Raw genomic sequence first — 20,696 nt, 5'->3', positions numbered from 1 at the left:
GTTTTTTCCAGAATACAAGTGTCTTGACAACTGACAAGTGTCTTTTCCATAATACAAGTGTCCTGACGAGTGAAAAGTGTCTTTTCCAAAATACAAGTGTCTTGAAAACTAACAAGTGTCTTTTCCATAATACAAGTGTCCTAACAAGTGACAAGTGTCTTTTCCATAATACAAGTGTCCTGACAAGTGACAAGTGTGGTTCAATGTTTTCTATAGGTCATTCATGATATTCGTTTTTGGGAATGAAGGGAGTTAAACATTAAAAGTTTCATAACTAATGCTAGCATTAGTTAAACAATTCAAAATACCAAGAAATAAATAAAGGAATATAAGTTATGGTTTTGGTTTATCTGCCTCGGGAAGAGGTCAAATAAGATAACGAAAATGATTTTAGTAAAAAAAATATATGAAGAGTGTATATGAAGAGTGTCAAAACTTTGGATTATTCAAAATTGTAACTAAGTCAAACTAATATTAATGCCCACATTCTGATTACTATAATCCATGCCTTGCCTGGGGCACTGGGACTAAAAAGAATGAAGATTAAATAAATTCACTAATTCTCACAAACATATATGAAAATTCATTGAATAAACATGAAGATCAAGAGTTACTCTCTCATTATTAGTTGAAGTATATAAAAATTAAAGTAAACCGAATACATTATTGCAGTGTGGCCTTTTTAATATGGCATCTAACCTATTTTCAATAAGAAATATAAAGATTGGAGCATTAGAAATTTTATTTAAAGAAATTTAAAAATAATAAAATAAATGATTTAAAGATTTTATGTATTTAAAAATGATAAAATAATTTTTTTTTAAACATTATATATAAAAATAATAAAATGAATGATTCCAGATATATAACAAATGAGATTCTGGTCATTTAAATTGGATGCATATATTCGAGAATTAGATGGTTAATATTTGAATTTTTTTATAAAAATAATAATATTTTAATAATATATAAATAAATAATTTTAAAATAATATTTTATTAACTATTTTAATCCGAAATTTATTAAATATTTAAAAAATAAAATAAGCTCAATACTTCCCTTCTATCTGTGTCATTAGATTCTCACTCCGTGCATGGAGTCTGAAAAAAGGTAACGTTGACTGAGACCATGTTATATTTATCGGCGATGAATAGATGAATAAATAGAGGATAACAGCAGGGTGTAGAAGTCTAGAAAATATATTGTAAGCTGTGTTTTGTTGACAGAGATTCCCATCTGGATTTGAATTTTGGGGTAAATTATAGATGGCAAAAAAAACTGTTTGTATGAGGGTATTTTAAAGAAAAGTATTTATTTTGGTTTTTATAAGTGTAAGATGTATATTTTGTAACTAGTTAGTAAATGTAATTAAAGTGGGAAATGTTACTCATAAATATATTTAATTATATTTATTAATTTATTAATATAATTGTGTTGGTTGATTAATATAAATGAAGTTAATTTGTTAATTATAATTAATCATAATTAGATATAATTAATATTAATTAACTATAATTAAAAAAACATTGAGTATATCTTACAATTAACTATAATAATATGAGACATTGTTTTTTTAATTAGGAATTCACTATTGCTTATATTATATCTATTTTTCGATACACAAAACAGCATATATATATATATATACACGCTTTTGTTGTGTACCTTTACCCAAGGATCGTGCAGCCATATTACCCCAGCGTTACAGTATGTGGGTGGAGAAATTTAGAAAACCACGGGCAAAACCATCAAATTGACCATGGATTTCAAGTAGCAGTCGTAATTTTCCCAAGTTTGTCCTCATCTACCAAGGTTATGTCATGAATAATATGAAAATTACTGCATATAAAAATTACCTTCCTTAATGCTTCAAGGGAAAAAGATTCACCTGTCATAGAAGAAGATCTATGACAGCGCATATGTAATAAATCATATGGACGTGGTGGAGCTTCAAATATAATAATTAATCAAATTAAACAAAACGCTTGGTCCACTCATCGGTTAAAATAAATCCTCATTTATTTTAAACGATAAATAACAATAGATTATCTAACAAATACATTTAATCTTTGTTACATGATTAGAAAGTAATTTCAAGAGAGAAAACTTAGCCTTCAAATAGTGTAACCAATTAAATTGAATGTATTGGACATCCAATCAATTTTGAGAAATTTCTTCATCATGGCACTTAGAGGTGGAAATATTACCACATTTAATGTTTGGGTGTTTGGGTGAAGATAGGAGCTTTGCCAAGATCGTGGGAAGTGAAGACCTAAGAGCTCAATGTTAAAGTTTTCATTTAATAAATTTATTAAGTCTATAGGGTTGAAGGTTTTACTTTCAATAAATGTGAATTACAATTAATATAAAAATAAAAATAAAAATGTTTAATTAGGTTGATATGTCTTTTTTTAATTAATATACTTAATTATTTCATTTGCCATTTTTAAGAATATGTGACATCTGTCTAATAAATCTAGTAAATTTAGCTCTACTATGGGGACATCCGTAATTACACCTAGGGTTTCCACTCTCCATTTTCGGAACTTTTTACACTCTGTCAATCAAACCGAGTGATTTGCTTGTCAAATATAGTTAATATCTTTTCATAACAATCAATATCTTTTGTTATAATATTACACTTTTGTGTGGTTATATCTTCCCGATCCATCGCATTTTGTTATTTTATGGATTTTGTTATTTTATTGTTATGATGATTAAAATAAATGTACTTAAATTTGAGGAGTGATTCTGATTTGAAATTCCTACCGTGCAAGCGAGTTCCGTGGCGTATTATCTTTCCCTACCATGTCGAATCAGAACATTGTTACTAGTAGTTTACACTCTACCAGCAAGTTCCATGGCACAGTTGGATCAGAATAATGTTACTAACGGTTTTCACTAATATGTAAATATTATTCTATATGAAATAAACAACTCTCGTACCTCAAATACTCCTCACAACTTCACCATCCCTAATAACTCTAATAACTCTAAATGTCGATGTCATAAGTTCTTGTATCTTGAATTTCAATGCATGATTAAGGCACCACCCTAAACATGCACATAGATTAAGCAGCTAAGTTCTCGTCGACAAGGCGTTCCCCAATGACATCCCTCTGAATTACACCCCTTCTTCTCAATATGGGGTATACTATTAAATGGGTCTCAGAGCGATCAGTCATGGGGGAAAACACGTGAAGCTTCCTTCTAAGTTATTGAGATTCGACACCAAAGGCAATCGAGGAACCATAATAGACTCCGGCACTACTTTCACCGTCTTTCATGATGAAAATCTTAAGCATATTGCAGCTGGGTTTGCTTCTCAGATTGAATACAGCAGAGTTGTTGATGTTGAAGTTTTGATTGGTGTGATATACCTATTGTGATTAACCCCAGGTAAGGTAATTTTAAATTACCAATCAGTTAATCAAACCTGCGTAAAAGTAATTTTAAATTACATATCAGTTACAACTAATTCTTGGCATTGGTTAAAGGGATCAGCGAGCACCCTAACAGGGGAGAGAGGAACAAGCAGAGAGAAGAATTCCAGGAGAGAGCAGACAAAGAAAGAGGTTAAGTTTGGTAGAGACCAGATAACCTAAGAAAGAGGTTAAGTCTGGTAGAGACCAGATAACCTGAGAAAGAGGTTAAGTCTGGTAGAGACCAGATAACCCAGCACAAGAGTGCATGTGTCTTGTTGAGGGCTGTAGGCCTGCAAGACTGCTCGGGGGGAGAATCCAGTGTGAAGTGGATCTCAAGGTTGGGAGGATAAGAGCAAAATCAATGCAGGTGGATCCCTGAAGAAGGCAAGACGGTAGCAGATTGCCAGGTATGCATTTCTAAAGAGCTCTGACTTGAGTAACAGATGAAGATAGCATACGGACAGGTTCAGGTATTATGTTTCTTTATCTGGTTATTAGATGCTACAGTTATCTATTAATCCTTTTAGACATTAAACAATGATAGTTGTAGCGGTTATATATGGTTAATGCATATAGTCTATCCTGCAGAACTAGTTTTCGTGATTAAATTCATCGCTGTAGAAACTAGAGTGTTTAAAGAAAATGCCAGATTAAGACTAAACCCTGAAGCGGTTAAGAGACCGCAGAGTACATTAATGAATAGAAATGTATGAATGCATGTATGGAACCATTGGCTACGAACGTAGTCAAATAACCCGTCTCAGAAAGTTACAGTTCTTAAATAATAAAAAGAAACAGTCATGAAACGGTGCTCAGACGGATGTCATTACTGTATGAGTCACAAAGATACTTCATGGATACCATAGTGAAGGGCCGAGGGCCTTTAATAAACAATAACATTGTGAAAGTAAAAGTATTCGGAACGGCCGTGAGGGTTATGCTCACAGTTAAAACCCAGCGGAACGTTTAACCATAGAAAATATCACTTAGCTGTACAAGATGAGTATTAACGTTACATGCAGAACAAATCCTTTACTGTGGTAAGCCCATAGGGCATTAACTTCATACGCATGACCATATTAAACTGTGGTAACAGACAGTTGGGTAACCCCGTGGAATATCACTAGCGTATGAATGAGAACATTAAATTGAACATCAAATAAACAGAAGCTGCATAGATATAGTCGGCAGTGTAATAACAAAATCAACGTTAATCCATTAAGAGGCCGTAGCCGAGCATAAGATGTTCAATACACAGGTAAACTATTCACAATATTTGCTTCAGGAGCCCGATAAGGGACTATAGCCCAATAGAAAGGCGTAACAGAAACAGTAACATAAGGGTTCTATTAAACATGCAAAATACTTGAATATATGAACTCTGAATTAACTGTATCAATTCGAAACAGAGATTTGAACTCAGTTCCAAGTACCCATTTACACAGATTTACAAATGGCTTGTAGCCGTAAACAAACATAGCTAAACCCTCAGGGTTTCACGAGATACAGGTCCGGCATGGGGAGAGGCCGCCTGTAAATCGCAACCAGGGCTTGAACAATAATATCCAGACCTGAGAACACATGAATAACAAGACATAAGTCTCGTTTCGGCCTGTGGAGACCTCCATTCCACTTAACAACAGACACCCTGACAACGCTTACAAGAATGATGACTCACCCAGAATGACCGTGGACCAGCACACTCTCCTTGCAGGCAGTAGAAGCTGTAAAGTCCAAACCCTCCTGCACAGAAAATACACCATCGTTAACTGGAATAGAGGAAAGCAAAGGATCAATGAGCTACATAATAAATTGTCAAAGTGCAGGACTGTAAACTTGTATACTATTGCTATGAACAGAGAGGTTCATACCCGAGAGAGAGTGGCAGAACTGGTGCGGTGCGGAGGAAGTTCTGCTGAGCTGAGGTTCGCTCTGGACGCAAATGAACTGAGGCCGAAGAACCCGGTGGCTTATATGATTTCGGCCAAACCCTTGAACCAATCTGAGCCCTACGATTAGATGGAGTGATCGCCATCGTTCGTATGAGCGGGAAAGCTGGCGCGAAAACCATAGATGTACAACCCTCTGAACGTTCACATGGCAATCACATGGCTTCTTTCCACCTGGCCCCAGGATGGATGAGCTGGATTAACATCCGCTTACCACCTGGTGCCATGTTAAATGAACAAGTATTCAATACATTAAGGTTGTTGCATAAGTGCTGGAGCGAGTAAGGTGTAACGTAACTATACAGGCGTGAAAACCAATATGTTGGTAAGTCATAACCTGTTAATACAAAGTGAAATAAGTTTTGCGCATGAATTATAATCTTATACCATGGTGCCGATTCCCTTGTGGTCACGGTGGGAAGTGACTTGTAGGGGTTAGGTAACAACAATTTTTTTATTTATGGTATAAGTTAGAATGTGGTCGTGACAATGTGGTATCAGAGCCAAAGGTTGCAATACTGGTGCCTTTGGGAATTGGTAAGCGGAAAGGATATTGAAGTACACCAGCAGTAGGCATTAACTCAGGTATGAGTTTAATCATACGCATATTCATTTATGTCGTACACTACTTTCGGCATGACAGGTGTGATTCATGTTTATAGCTTCTTTGAGAAGCAGGTGAGAAGTTGTTGCATAACTACGTTCATAACGTTGGATTCCTGATGAGGATAAAAGACAATGAACTTCCTAATGAGGATAAAAGACAATGAACTTTTGTCGCACTTAAGAACAATATTGAACACTCAGTGAGGAAGTGACGATCAACTACCAACTTTTGATTTGCACATATGGCAATAACAACAATGCATATATTGAACTAGATTGAAATTACAATGAACGAAACTTAATAGGCCAGTGCATGAATATAACCAGGGGGAACATCCTTGAATAGGATGAAAAATTGTTTTAAAAAGAACATTAGAAGAACCCCTTTAGATATTGAAAACATGCAATGAGTCAAGTAGCGAGACTTGATTGTCATAACTAACTTTTGATTCGGTCTTGTCATGGATGCATGAAGACGATTGGTAGTTGAGATTGGTTAGTGCTGTATGACTAACCCATAGAACTTATATGCATTAATTAAATTGAACTAAGATTGTTACAGTTCGTAACAAAGTGAAGGTTGATTGATGTCGCATGCATGAAATGTGTGTATGAAGATTTTATTTTTGTTACTCTCTCGGTGCTATAGTCCAGTGGTGCACGAGAAGAGTTCTTAATTTTATTCACCATGAGAATGCATGATGAATAGTATATGCTTATGTCTTAATAGATTTAATGATGATTACCCTCTAATCAAGTGAAATCCATTAGCATGGTATGTGTTTATCATTACTTGTTGAGAGATAAAAACCATTGGAGCCTTAATGATGGTTGAATTTATCTCTACCATGGGAATGATGGATTTCTTATGCATGTTGCTTTCCAGTGAGAACTTAATTGGAGAGGCATGTTCGGTGGGTAACGTTTCTAGGATCCATTCATGGTATAATTACATAAGATAATTACTCATAAATAGACTACCTGTGTTAACACAGTTGTCGGTAAATTCTAACTACCTTCCCCAGCTATAGACGCTTCCAAAGGAAAAGGAAGCAAGGAGAAGGAAGAAGACCGTGCTGTAGGGACAGACGGAGATGGGAAAAGAAATCGCTAAGCCTGGTGATGACCAGATAGAGCAAGCTTGGGTATCAGAATCTTGCAGAAAACTCTAAGTCTGGAAATGACTAGTTAGTGCTTGATGTGCATGTGAGTATTCCCTTGACCATGCTTAAGGAGTTGGAAAATGATAACTATAGTGTATTGATGTTAATGATTTTCGTAATGCTTCCTTGAAGTCATTGTTCTGAAATGGACACATAGTACTGTTATGATAGTTGTTGCATCTAGCATCAAGTGGTAACTCTGGTGCGTGTGTGACACTTAGGGGATTATGCTTCTAATCGCATAAAGTAGAGCCATTGCTTTCGGTAAGGGTGGTTTAACTTGTTAGTTATGCATGTTGATCCAAGGATAAGATAAGTGTCTTGTCCACTTTCTTGAAGAACACATATGAATGTTTTACATTGAAGAACACATATGAATGTTTTACATGATTTCTTAGTAGAGAAAGTATTTGAATGCATGCAATAAAAGAATGGTTCTTTTATAGATTTTCTTGGTAAAGAAAATGGGATAAGGCATGCAATTAAAGATTGACTGTTTATATGCTTCTTAGTAAAAAGAATAGGTAGTTCCTCCTAGTCGGACTACATGTGAGTCTTGTGAGAGAAATGTTTGTCTCTCGTTGTTTTTCTTGGAATAAAATCCTTGCTGAATATGGCCGAGGTATTTTCTTGAGAAAAGAGGATGAGGTATATAAATGTCCTGAGGACATAGCATGGAAGGTGGCCAAGTTTGCTTGAATTAAAATATGTATCTTTATTTGATAAAAGCTTCTTGGAAAATATATATATATATATGCTAATTGCATTATGATTCTGGTTGGTTTATAAGCTCTAGTGATATGACTATGCATTACATGCATGATAAAAGATAACTAAGAATGTGCTTCTAGGCACAAAGATATTTATCCCTAAATTCTTGAGGAAAGAATATATTACATAAATACATAAATATAGCCTCCTCCTAAGAGTATGCATACTTCATGTATGAAGATGCATGAGAATTTTTCTTGGAAATAAAAGTAAAGGTTCTGCCCTTAAAGACACATTAGAATAGTGTTCATACAAGAACCAAAATCCTTACTTGTTTCATGAAAAGAACTATGTGCATTGAAGTAAGGTAATTGTGTTAGAAGAACACATGTTGCATATTGGTAGCTATTTTGACTTTGGAATTATTGTGTACTTAGAGAAAGAGGTCATGCTAGCTTCCTTGAAATTAATAATCTCTTGGGGAGATTGTCGTGTTGGATGAGCTGTGTTGATTGCTTGATTTGGATACATAAAGGATAATTAATCCTTGTTTTTGTATCTTGATTTTTATGCCTAAAGGTAGATACCTTTAATAATTTCTGGAAAGGGAATCTTGAGAAACCCTCATATCTGAAGATAGAGAAATGAGGATTAAAATGACTTCCTTTAAGAAAGAGGTATGTGGTTTGTCGTATGAAATGATGGTGGTCTTCTAGTGAAGGAAATAAGTGTTGCATACATTAAAGAAGGGCTTATAGGATAAGCAATAGTATGCACAAAGAATAGTCATTGTGACGTAAGAGTTATGTTCTTATGTTCTTATATGTTAGAAATTATGTTTAATTACACTAACAATGCATGACTAAAGCTAGCCATAGTAAACGTAAGATAATACTCCATTAATGATGATTTGAATTGGAACAACAGACTATGGCAAAATTGGGAATGATGAGAGTATTAACTCAACTGTTGTTGACATTTGACATTTATACATTAATGAGTATTTGCATATGCTTTATACATGACAATATGGTATGCATGAACATTCTTGGAAATGGAATACGTGTTAACTGATGCATATTTGTAACTAACGTTGCTGATGGAATCAAGTAGTGGTAGCTTAATGGCAACAAGAAAACTCATCACATAAATTGCTGCAATATGAAATGCAATTATAAATGAGAAAGAATGACGTTATATGATATGCATGAATTATGTTATTTGGAAAATTTGCATGCATATAACGTGTATGATAGATATGTTTCCATCAATCTTGATGTTGTGGACCCATGTTGGGGGTTAAGTGTAAATGCATGGTATACATGCATGTTTGTTGTGCTAATGATAATATTCATGCTATGTCTGGTTAGGATCAGATGGCATAAGAGGAAAGAATTTTCCTGTGTACGCTATGTCTGGTTAGGATCAGATAGCGTTTACTGGCGAGACCAGTGTAATTGCGGTCGAGTAGGACCTGCAAGTGCTTGGGTTGATGACAGTTACCTGCCCGGAGGGGTTGATGGTACTTGTCTGCCCGGATTGTGAAAGGCTTGAATGCCTTGGGTTGGTGACAGTTACCTGCCCGGAGGGGTTGATGGTACTTGTCTGCCCAGATTTCTTCTCCCTAGAATTCTTGAGCTGGTTGGCCAGTGGAATTCTATGTTAGACCTGGTAAGGTCTCTATCAAAGCAACTATCTGGATGTGAAAATGACTCGATTTGGTTGTGAGAACCAGTTTCCATGGGCTGGGAATTCTTTAGTCCATTGTGGACTCATGGCTAAAGGAATTAACTAATCAACTATATGTTATGTTAAAAATGAATTTTACATATAGTTGTGTAAAATATGTTATGCACATTTAATAAGAAATGAGCTTAGTGCTCAATAAAGAATAAATGGAAATGTTAATTCCTTTATTGTGTTATTAATGTTGTGAACATCTTAGTGGGAGCTAAGACAATTCTTGCTTGATGCAGTGATTGACTGTTTTGATGATTAGAGAGCTAGGTGCTCTTTTGGTACTTCTTGAAGTACTTTACGGATGTCTTTAGTGAGAATTCGTTCAGTGTGCACGTGAGCAGTGATTTATCATTTGATGATTAGTGTTAGTGCTCTTTAAGTACTTGTAAAAGTACTGTGATTTAGAAAGCATCTAACATTGCACAATTGATTGCTAGTCAAAAGTGTCTCATTTGACTCAAAATATAGTGACTAATGTGGTTGAATTTGTTAGTCATATATTGCAGGAACTACTTACCATGGAAGGTTGAAGAATTGTCCAACCTCTATTAACAGGCTTACATGAAAGTATTCATGATTTTCAAGCATAAGATGGTAAGTTATGGTAAGTTGACACAGAGAATTGTTTATTATGAATGAATAAGGGCCAGGTGGTGGCGATTAAAAGTTGCATATTTTTGCAGTTACGAATGATTATGACTATTGATGCTTATAACTAATGATATTTCTTAAGACTATATCATTACTATTTTATTTGTCGTCTTTTCTTGGAATGAAATCTTTGATTTCAAAGAGAAAGGATCACATTTTGTGTGGATTAGATGGTAATACCACGAGTAAAATATCAAGTTCCAACGAAAGATGAACACCGAGGACGGTGTTCCTGTTAAGGGGGGGAGTATGTGATATACCTATTGTGATTAACCCCAGGTAAGGTAATTTTAAATTACCAATCAGTTAATCAAACCTGCGTAAAAGTAATTTTAAATTACATATCAGTTACAACTAATTCTTGGCATTGGTTAAAGGGATCAGCGAGCACCCTAACAGGGGAGAGAGGAACAGGCAGAGAGAAGAATTCCAGGAGAGAGCAGACAGAGAAAGAGGTTAAGTCTGGTAGAGACCAGATAACCTGAGAAAGAGGTTAAGTCTGGTAGAGACCAGATAACCTGAGAAAGAGGTTAAGTCTGGTAGAGACCAGATAACCCAGCACAGGAGTGCATGTGTCTTGTTGAGGGCTGTAGGCCTGCAAGACTGCTCGGGGGAAGAATCCAGTGTGAAGTGGATCTCAAGGTTGGGAGGATAAGAGCAAAATCAATGCAGGTGGATCCCTGAAGAAGGCACGACGGTAGCAGATTGCCAGGTATGCATTTCTAAAGAGCTCTGACTTGAGTAACAGATGAAGATAGCATACGGACAGGTTCAGGTATTATGTTTCTTTATCTGGTTATTAGATGCTACAGTTATCTATTAATCCTTTTAGACATTAAACAATGATAGTTGTAGCGGTTATATATGGTTAATGCATATAGTCTATCCTGCAGAACTAGTTTTCGTGATTAAATTCATCGCTGTAGAAACTAGAGTGTTTAAAGAAAATGCCAGATTAAGACTAAACCCTGAAGCGGTTAAGAGACCGCAGAGTACATTAATGAATAGAAATGTATGAATGCATGTATGGAACCATTGGCTACGAACGTAGTCAAATAACCCGTCTCAGAAAGTTACAGTTCTTAAATAATAAAAAGAAACAGTCATGAAACGGTGCTCAGACGGATGTCATTACTGTATGAGTCACAAAGATACTTCATGGATACCATAGTGAAGGGCCGAGGGCCTTTAATAAACAATAACATTGTGAAAGTAAAAGTATTCGGAACGGCCGTGAGGGTTATGCTCACAGTTAAAACCCAGCGGAACGTTTAACCATAGAAAATATCACTTAGCTGTACAAGATGAGTATTAACGTTACATGCAGAACAAATCCTTTACTGTGGTAAGCCCATAGGGCATTAACTTCATACGCATGACCATATTAAACTGTGGTAACAGACAGTTGGGTAACCCCGTGGAATATCACTAGCGTATGAATGAGAACATTAAATTGAACATCAAATAAACAGAAGCTGCATAGATATAGTCGGCAGTGTAATAACAAAATCAACGTTAATCCGTTAAGAGGCCGTAGCCGAGCATAAGATGTTCAATTCACAGGTAAACTATTCACAATATTTGCTTCAGGAGCCTGATAAGGGACTATAGCCCAATAGAAAGGCGTAACAGAAACAGTAACATAAGGGTTCTATTAAACATGCAAAATACTTGAATATATGAACTCTGAATTAACTGTATCAATTCGAAACAGAGATTTGAACTCAGTTCCAAGTACCCATTTACACAGATTTACAAAGGGCTTGTAGCCGTAAACAACATAGCTAAACCCTCAGGGTTTCACGAGATACAGGTCCGGCATGGGGAGAGGCCGCCTGTAAATCGCAACCAGGGCTTGAACAATAATATCCAGACCTGAGAACACATGAATAACAAGACATAAGTCTCGTTTCGGCCTGTGGAGACCTCCATTCCACTTAACAACAGACACCCTGACAACACTTACAAGAATGATGACTCACCCGGAATGACCGTGGACCAGCACACTCTCCTTGCAGGCAGTAGAAGCTGTAAAGTCCAAACCCTCCTGCACAGAAAATACACCATCGTTAACTGGAATAGAGGAAAGCAAAGGATCAATGAGCTACATAATAAATTGTCAAAGTGCAGGACTGTAAACCTGTATACTATTGCTATGAACAGAGAGGTTCATACCCGAGAGAGAGTGGCAGAACTGGTGCGGTGCGGAGGAAGTTCTGCTGAGCTGAGGTTCGCTCTGGACGCAAATGAACTGAGGCCGAAGAACCCGGTGGCTTATATGATTCCGGCCAAACCCTTGAACCAATCTGAGCCCTACGATTAGATGGAGTGATCGCCATCGTTCGTATGAGCGGGAAGGCTGGCGCGAAAACCATAGATGTACAACCCTCTGAACGTTCACATGGCAATCACATGGCTTCTTTCCACCTGGCCCCAGGATGGATGAGCTGGATTAACATCCGCTTACCACCTGGTGCCGTGTTAAATGAACAAGTATTCAATACATTAAGGTTGTTGCATAAGTGCTGGAGCGAGTAAGGTGTAACGTAACTATACAGGCGTGAAAACCAATATGTTGGTAAGTCATAACCTGTTAATACAAAGTGAAATAAGTTTTGCGCATGAATTATAATCTTATACCATGGTGCCGATTCCCTTGTGGTCACGGTGGGAAGTGACTTGTAGGGGTTAGGTAACAACAATCTTTTTATTTATGGTATAAGTTAGAATGTGGTCGTGACAATTGGTATGGGACTGTGTTACAATGTGTCTGGTCTAGAGAATAATGTGTTGCGCAATCCATTTCAAGGGTGGCTCAGACATGGTACTCCCAGTTGCCAACTATTTCAGCTACTTTTAGCAGTTTTGATTCAATCTGCTTGACAATGATTAGTAGCATAGGTCTTTTGGAGGTTGACAGTGGGCCTGCTGTGAACGATCAGCAGCAGGATTTTTATTTATTGTACGACAGAGAGAAGAATCGTTTAGGTTTCAGTCAGCAGAGCTGCAAGACTTTCGTGTGACTAGCAGACATGTCATTTTTCATGGTTCATCGTAATGTCTGACAATGCATGTTTAATAAAAAATATTATTTTCGTTTTCTAAAACAAAACTAAGTGAGTACTTCTTGGATCATTGAGATTGATGGTCAATTTGAATAGGTTTCAACGTGATAAAAGTTTTTTAAAATCGTATGTATTGTGTTTGATTTTAAATCAATTTTCAAAGGCCAACTACCCACTCCTACACATATACAACGACCCATATACAAGGGCTATATCTATAACATTTGTAAATAGCTACTGACACTTTCTCTTAAACAATAATCGAAGACTTTCACTGATGTGTTTGGTAATAAGACTTTCACTGATGTGATTGGTAATAAGAGGGTTGGAATATTTTTCTATATTTACGCAGTATTTGGGAGTGTATTTTAATTTTCCTGAGGATATAAGAGGACATAAGTATTAAGGGAGTGTTTTAATTTTGCTGAGGATATGGAGCATGGCTTGGGTCGGCAAAATTATGATAGTTTTTAAAAGGAGATGAAGACTTTCATGATAACAATTAATAAGCAAAACAAATATTGAGGAAAACTGTCTGTAGGATGGAAAATAATAAGTTAAAAAAATATATATAAAAAAATATATATATGGAGACCAGGTGTATGAAAAGTGTTAAGAAAGATTTTTTTAATTGGAAATGTGTTTTAGATAAGCCTTCAAAATTTAGGAGATGGAAAAGTAATTAGAAGTATTTTTTTTATAGATTGTAAATAAACATTTTATTTGTAAGGTTTTTTAAATTAACTTTTGTATTAATATTGTAATGGTTTATGTATTATCAGATTATTAGATTTTAATTAGTAAATAAATTTAATATTTTTATTATTTAAATGAATGAAACTTAAAAAAAAATCATATCTATTAAATATCACTCACTCAAATATTAATTTTTATAGGATTTTGGTTAATACATAAACATTTTCAAAAAAATTCTACATCATAATCATTGACCAATCTCTATATTTTTCTCTCATTTAATAAATAACAATTTTAATTATGAATTATTCTCATAATATTTATTTGATATGGGCACTCCATTCTTTTATAATACACATGATTACAAATTATAAATTAAAAAAATATATATAAATATACTAAACAAACTAAATTTAATATAACAATTATTATTTCAAAAAAAATTATTTCAATTTAGCATTCTTATCGGCCTTTTTTACACCTTCTAGAACCATTGTTAATAATATATAAATCACATGTTCTTCTTCCTAGGCGTGTAATAATGAATTAATTGATGTTCAAAAAATTGCAAAGCAGTCGTAAGTTGTGCATGTCACCTTTGTGAAATCATCAATTTTAGCATTGCCTGATTTTGAAAAAAACATTTCAAATGGAGACTAGCGGTAGAAGTGTACAAGGGCTTAGTTAAAAAGGAGAATGAAACAATATGATAACCACCAACAACTCTAGCATGGCGGTAGAAGTGTACAGGGGCTAAGTAAAAAAGGAGAATGAACCAATATGATAACCACCGACAACTCCATAATAGGGCTGCTGCTAAAATTTTGCTGATACAGAGCAAGGGAGACCCCATGGAAACTTACAAAAATAAGTATGTATTGAACCACCATAAGAATTTCAACTATTTCCACTCATTAGGTATGACCCTCTTAGGTTTGTCATGTCCCACAATAATGCATATGGAATTCATAGTGCTTTGGACATAATCATTCTCGCCCACCGGCTAGAAAATGTGTCTGGTAATATATTACTCTTCATTAACTAGTAAAGTTGTGTCTGGTAATGTATTACTCTTCATTAACTAGTAAAGTAAAAGATAGTAATTTATGTTTGTTTTATTCAAAATAAAAATAAATAAATATTTAAAATAATTAAATATAAATATAAATGATGTCCATAATATTATTTATACATTTTTTACACTTTTTGAGTTTTAAGTTATATTGTTTTCTAATATGATATGTATACGGAGGAATTTCATTTGCATTTAAGTATTGCTAGCTTTTACTTTTTTTGTTGTACAAATGTTTGTTTCATGCTTGTTTAAGAAATACATCAGTATAGATCCATCTTAACTACGAATCTAATGTGAGCCCAAAAGGATCAAATGTCGTCACATACAACCTTTTTTGGCGTGCAAAATACAATGTGTTATTTTTCATTAAATCTTATTTTTGAATACTAAATAAAGTATATATAAGACCAAATAAAAAATTTAACCATAAAAACTTAATTTTTTTCTATATATAAATATATATATGAAGTTGATTTTAACCATAAAAACTTAATTTTTTTTTCTGTATATAGATATATATGAAGTTGATAGTTTATTTAGATCTCTAGTTGAAATATCAAATTTTTTCGGGTGCAAATTTTTTTAGAGTGCAAAAAAATACAATCTGTTATTTTTCATTGTTTAAATTGTATTTTTGAATGCTAATAGAGTGCAAAATACAATGTGTTATTTTCCATTGTTTAAATTGTATTTTTGAATGTTAAATAAAGTATATATAGGACCAAATATAAATTTTAACCATAAAAAGTTAATTTTTTTCTATATATAGATATATGAAGTTGATACCAGTATAAATTAGTTAACATAAATCTTCAAATAGTTTATTTATATCTCTTGTTGAAATATCAAATTTCTTCACGTGCAAATTTTAGAATGCAAAATACAATGTGTTATTTTTCATTGTTTAAATTGTATTTTTGAATGCTAAATAGAGTATATAAGACCAAATAAATTTTTTAACCATAATATTTTTTTGATATCCACATAAATTAGTTAACATAAATTTTCAAATAGTTTATTTAAATCTCTAGTTGAAATATTTTGAAAAGTATAAAATTTAAACATGTGACTCATACATTTTTTTACTTCTAATAACTTTATAGCATATTCATTTTTTTAACTATAGCCTACATTATTTTTTAATTTGGAATATAATTCTTTTTTTGTAAAGGACATGGAGAGAGAGACAAACTTACACATTCTCTTATACTGGGTTGTAGAATGAATAGACAAACTTACACATCCTCTCAAACTGCGCTGTAGAATGAGCCTCTTAGCGCAATAACCATATAAAACATAAAAAGATAAACAAAGAAACTAAACAACTAACTTGAAAATAATGGAATCCCTTTTCTTCTTAATAACTCACTTATATCAAACTTCAAATATTGATTTAATTGATCAATAATTTGATCATTTACTTTATAGCATGTTATGTGATGGATCCGCTGGACAAGGTACATTGATGTTTCTTTGGACCAGGTGCATTGATGTTTCTTTAATCCTGGTTGTTTAAATAGATCAAATTGATTTCTATTAACTCGTGATGGTTTCCTCTACTCGGTGAAGCATCTACATATGTAATATTTCTATGAGAGGTTTGGAAAAAAAATAATGCGAGATAATGAATTGTGACCACAATTTAACGATTTAATCATAAGGGTTTTGGTTTCAACTCGTGACAGAGTTTGTTTACTATGTGAGTATTTTCATATGTTACATAGTATTTTTCTTGTATATTTAAGATTGTGTGGATAACTGGGATAATTATAATCTTTCTGGTTTTTTAAGTAATTGGCGGTGTTTGCAGCATGGTTAACTGATTGCTGTAAGTGTTTGAACTCTGTTTTGAAACAATATTGGGAAGAGGAAAACAATATTGGGAAGAGGAGTGGGATTATCATTTCCAATTCTTCCTTTTGTTTTGTTCAATTGGATATTTTATTCTTCTTAATATTTCCAATGAGTTTTTGACAATATTATTATTTCCAATGAGTTTTTGACAATATTATTCATCAAATTCAGTGTTTTCTTTATCCCTTAGATATATAGCTATTTGATTGTATCATGAGAAACCTTCCATCATTAATATTTTGGAGGCTCTTATCACCTTTTGCAATCATCTATGTTCTTTTCCACAACTAGAATGTTTGAGTTCGATATAAATCTAAACCATTAAATCTAGATATTTTAATCTATTATTTTTACTTTATTTTCACTTATTTAATCACAATTATTTTTACTTTACTTTCCCTTTCTTTCTCCATCATCATCTAGCCATTCAATAGTTTTATCTTGAATGACGTGGTTGTTCCACAATACAACTAGGGCAATCACGACCTTTAATTTACAATTAGAATTAAAGATCCTTGGTCCTTCTCAAAATCACAATTGAGACCACCCTTAGTTTCTCAAACCAAGTACAAAACTACCATACAAAAACACTCTTATATGTGGGCTGGCCGCATGTCAACCCTAAATTTTAACCTGTTTTGCGAAGTACCAAAGCCATTCCGGCCGTTTTACAAGGGTTCATGTCCTTAACATTTAAAGGAAAGGACATGATGAAATTGGCTTCGTCTTACTTGGCATTTTATTTTGGCGTTGATGGCATTCACTCAAATTGTGGTGTCTCCCAAAATTTTCATCATAATTTGACGAACCACTATCATGAATTCTAAATGGGTTCATTATGAAAATAACGAACATGTTTATATATATATTAATTTAATATTAAAATTATATTTCTTTTAAATTTAATAAATCAAAACTAATAAATATATTAAAGATTATCCAAAAAATGTTGTTTTTAGAAATTTATTGATTTCAAAAAATACACCATCAACGAAAAAAGTTCTCTTAAATTTATCATTTTTAAATACTTTTTATTTTAAAATATATATCCATTCAAATATATTGAGAATATGAAAACATTGAAAAACAAAACAAAACAAAACACAATAAATAACACAATAAATTAAAGATAATAATAATAAGTAAATAAAAATATATATTAAAACATAAAAAACATGAAAAAAATTACAATATATAAAAAAAAAATTAAACATAAAAATGTAAAAATAAAAGGCAATTAACATACAAAAAAATTTAAACAAAAAAGGAAAATATTTTTAAAAACATAATTCAAAAAAAAGAATTGAAAATTTGTGAAACATAAAAAATAAATAAATAATATTGATGAGATAAATTAAAAAAAACAAAAAACAAAACAAATAAAGAAACAAAAGAAAAAATAAAAATTATGACCCTGGTCCTAAAGTCAAAATTAGTCGTTGGTCAAGTTAGCTGTTGGAGGCTCTGCTCAGACTATTTAACATGCTAAGCTGGATTTCTTTCTTCAACTTGTCTTGACGATGAACCACACTCGCTGGTTTGAAACGTTGACAAATATTTTCTGCATGTGATTTATGCTGAATTTTTTTTTCTTATAAATGTTATGGATCACAGAAGCCTCAATTCAAACATTTAAAAAATTTAAACTTGTAAAAAAATTGAAAGAAAAACCAAAAAAAAAGAACATTAAAACATTAAAAATAATAATTAAAAAAAAATAGAAAATTAATTTTATAAAAAAAAATCAAAACCCCACAAAGCTAAAAACGACAAGTTAAATACAATATTTTTATTAAAAAAAATGAATAAAAAAGTTGAAAAAATAACAAAATTTAAGAAATTTTTATGAATTTTATATTAAAAAATATGATATTTTAAGTTTTCTTTTTCCAAAAAAAATATTATTCAGATAAGATTTAAAGTAAAATAACAAAAAAAAATGAAAAAAAAAAAAAAAAACATTTTAAAAACCAATAAGAGCCTGAGCGTGCATGAGTTTTAAAATAGAACAGACAACATGAGTGGGCCTAATGGTTAAGAGCATGTGTTTTCTCGTAAGAGGTCACAGGTTTAAAACTAGAGAAGGGTAACATATGTATGCCTTCATAGACTTAGCAGTGAAATTGTTGCGGGGAGGTGAATCCCTTGTCCTACAAACAAGGGGGTCTCTTAAACCAATATGGTGTATGGCTTGGTTATGACTCTAAAATTGGATAATAATAATAAATAAGTAAAAAATAAATAAAACTTTGAAAAAAAAAACATTAAAAGTTAAAAAAATACACTTAAATTCAAGAAGAAAAAACCAACAACAAAAACTTGAAAAAAAATAAAACATATTTTTTCTTGAATTAAGACTTCTGTGATCCATAATAATTGTACCAACATCTTTGGGCAAAAATCACAAAGAAAAAAATAGAAAGAAATATATATATATATGTGAGTGACATTAAAAAAAATTAATAATAATAATAATTCAAAAAAAAAAATCTAACCAAAATTTAAAAAAAAATAATAAAACAAAAACTATATAAATAAAATAAAATATATATATATATATATATATTAATTAATATATTATTTCTTTTCCATCAACAAATATATATATATATATATATATATATATATATATAAATATAAATTAATAATAATAATAATTCAAAAAAACATTTTAAACAAAATTTAAAAAATTAATAAAACAAAAGTTTATATATATATATATATATATATGAAAACCCCGCAACTCCTAGAGGGCCTGGCCCTTGGCAGACACCACAGCTCCTAGCCCATCCAGGCCCAGGTAACGAATTTTTGATTTTTTAATTATTTTTTTCTAATTAATCTTTTTTCCTTTTAATTGTTTTTTAAAAAGTTTTGTTTTTTATTATTTTTAAATTGTTCTTTTTAATTATTATTTTTAATAGTTTATGTTTTGTTTTTTATTATTTTTAAATTGTTCTTTTTAATTATTATTTTTAATAGTTTTTATTTTGTTATTTAATATTTGTTTTATTTTTTTATTTTATTTTTATGTTTTTTTTATAATTATTATCTAAAACAGTTTTTTTTTAATTTTTATTTTTTCCTATGTTTTATTTTTTTCATTTATTTATTTTTAATGTTTTTGTTGAGTTAATTTTCTAAAAAAATTGTTGTGATGTTTTTTTCTTCTAGATTTTGTTAATTTTTTTTTTCCATTTTTTTTTTTTATGTATTTGTATTTTTTTATGTTTCCAGTTTATATATATATATATATATATATATTTAAATTTATTGATTTTTTTTAATTGTATATTCTATTTTCTCAAAAAAATAAAAATTACTTTAAATCTTATTTGGATCATTTTTTTTTTGAAAAATTAGTTAAATTGTCATCCTCTTTAAATATGAATTTCATAAAATTTGTTATTTTTGAACTTTTTTATTTAATTTTTTGATAAAAATATTTTATTTAACATGTCATTTTTTAGCGAAAAAGTCCTCAAATACATATTTTTTTAATTATATCTATATGTAAAATGTGTATTTTTTGTCAAGTGTTTAAAATTGATATTTTTAGTGACAATTATTTTATATGTATTGAAATATTAATTAACATATATGAATATATACAAATTTCTAACCTCAAAATATTAATGTTATTATGTTCATTAAAAAAAAAAACATTGCAAAGAAGAAGAAAAAAAACAAATGTTTGAAAAATCCTTAAAAAATAAACATCTTAGAACGAAAAACAAGAAGATGAATAAGACAACTTGAAA

At 31.8% G+C, this 20,696-nt stretch overlaps 1 protein-coding gene across 1 annotated transcript; it reads right to left on the bottom strand.

Moving 5' to 3' along the window:
* Positions 1-11,850: 11,850 nt before the first annotated feature.
* On the bottom strand, positions 11,851-12,584 carry LOC149144121 (uncharacterized). Its single transcript, XM_089452039.1, has 3 exons — positions 12,421-12,584; positions 12,228-12,292; positions 11,851-12,120 (listed from the first exon to the last, which is right to left on the bottom strand). Exons 1-3 carry the CDS (start codon positions 12,582-12,584, stop codon positions 12,038-12,040), a joined length of 312 nt encoding a protein of 103 aa, XP_089308165.1. The 3' UTR covers positions 11,851-12,037.
* Positions 12,585-20,696: the final 8,112 nt, after the last annotated feature.

This window comes from Pinus tabuliformis, chromosome X (assembly GCF_031772625.1).
Source record: "Pinus tabuliformis cultivar Carrire ecotype Pingquan chromosome X, CPIR1, whole genome shotgun sequence".
Taxonomy (NCBI): domain Eukaryota; kingdom Viridiplantae; phylum Streptophyta; class Pinopsida; order Pinales; family Pinaceae; genus Pinus; species Pinus tabuliformis.
The sequence above is the reverse complement of the archived record's forward strand: the minus strand, read 5'-3'. Positions and strand labels throughout refer to the sequence as shown.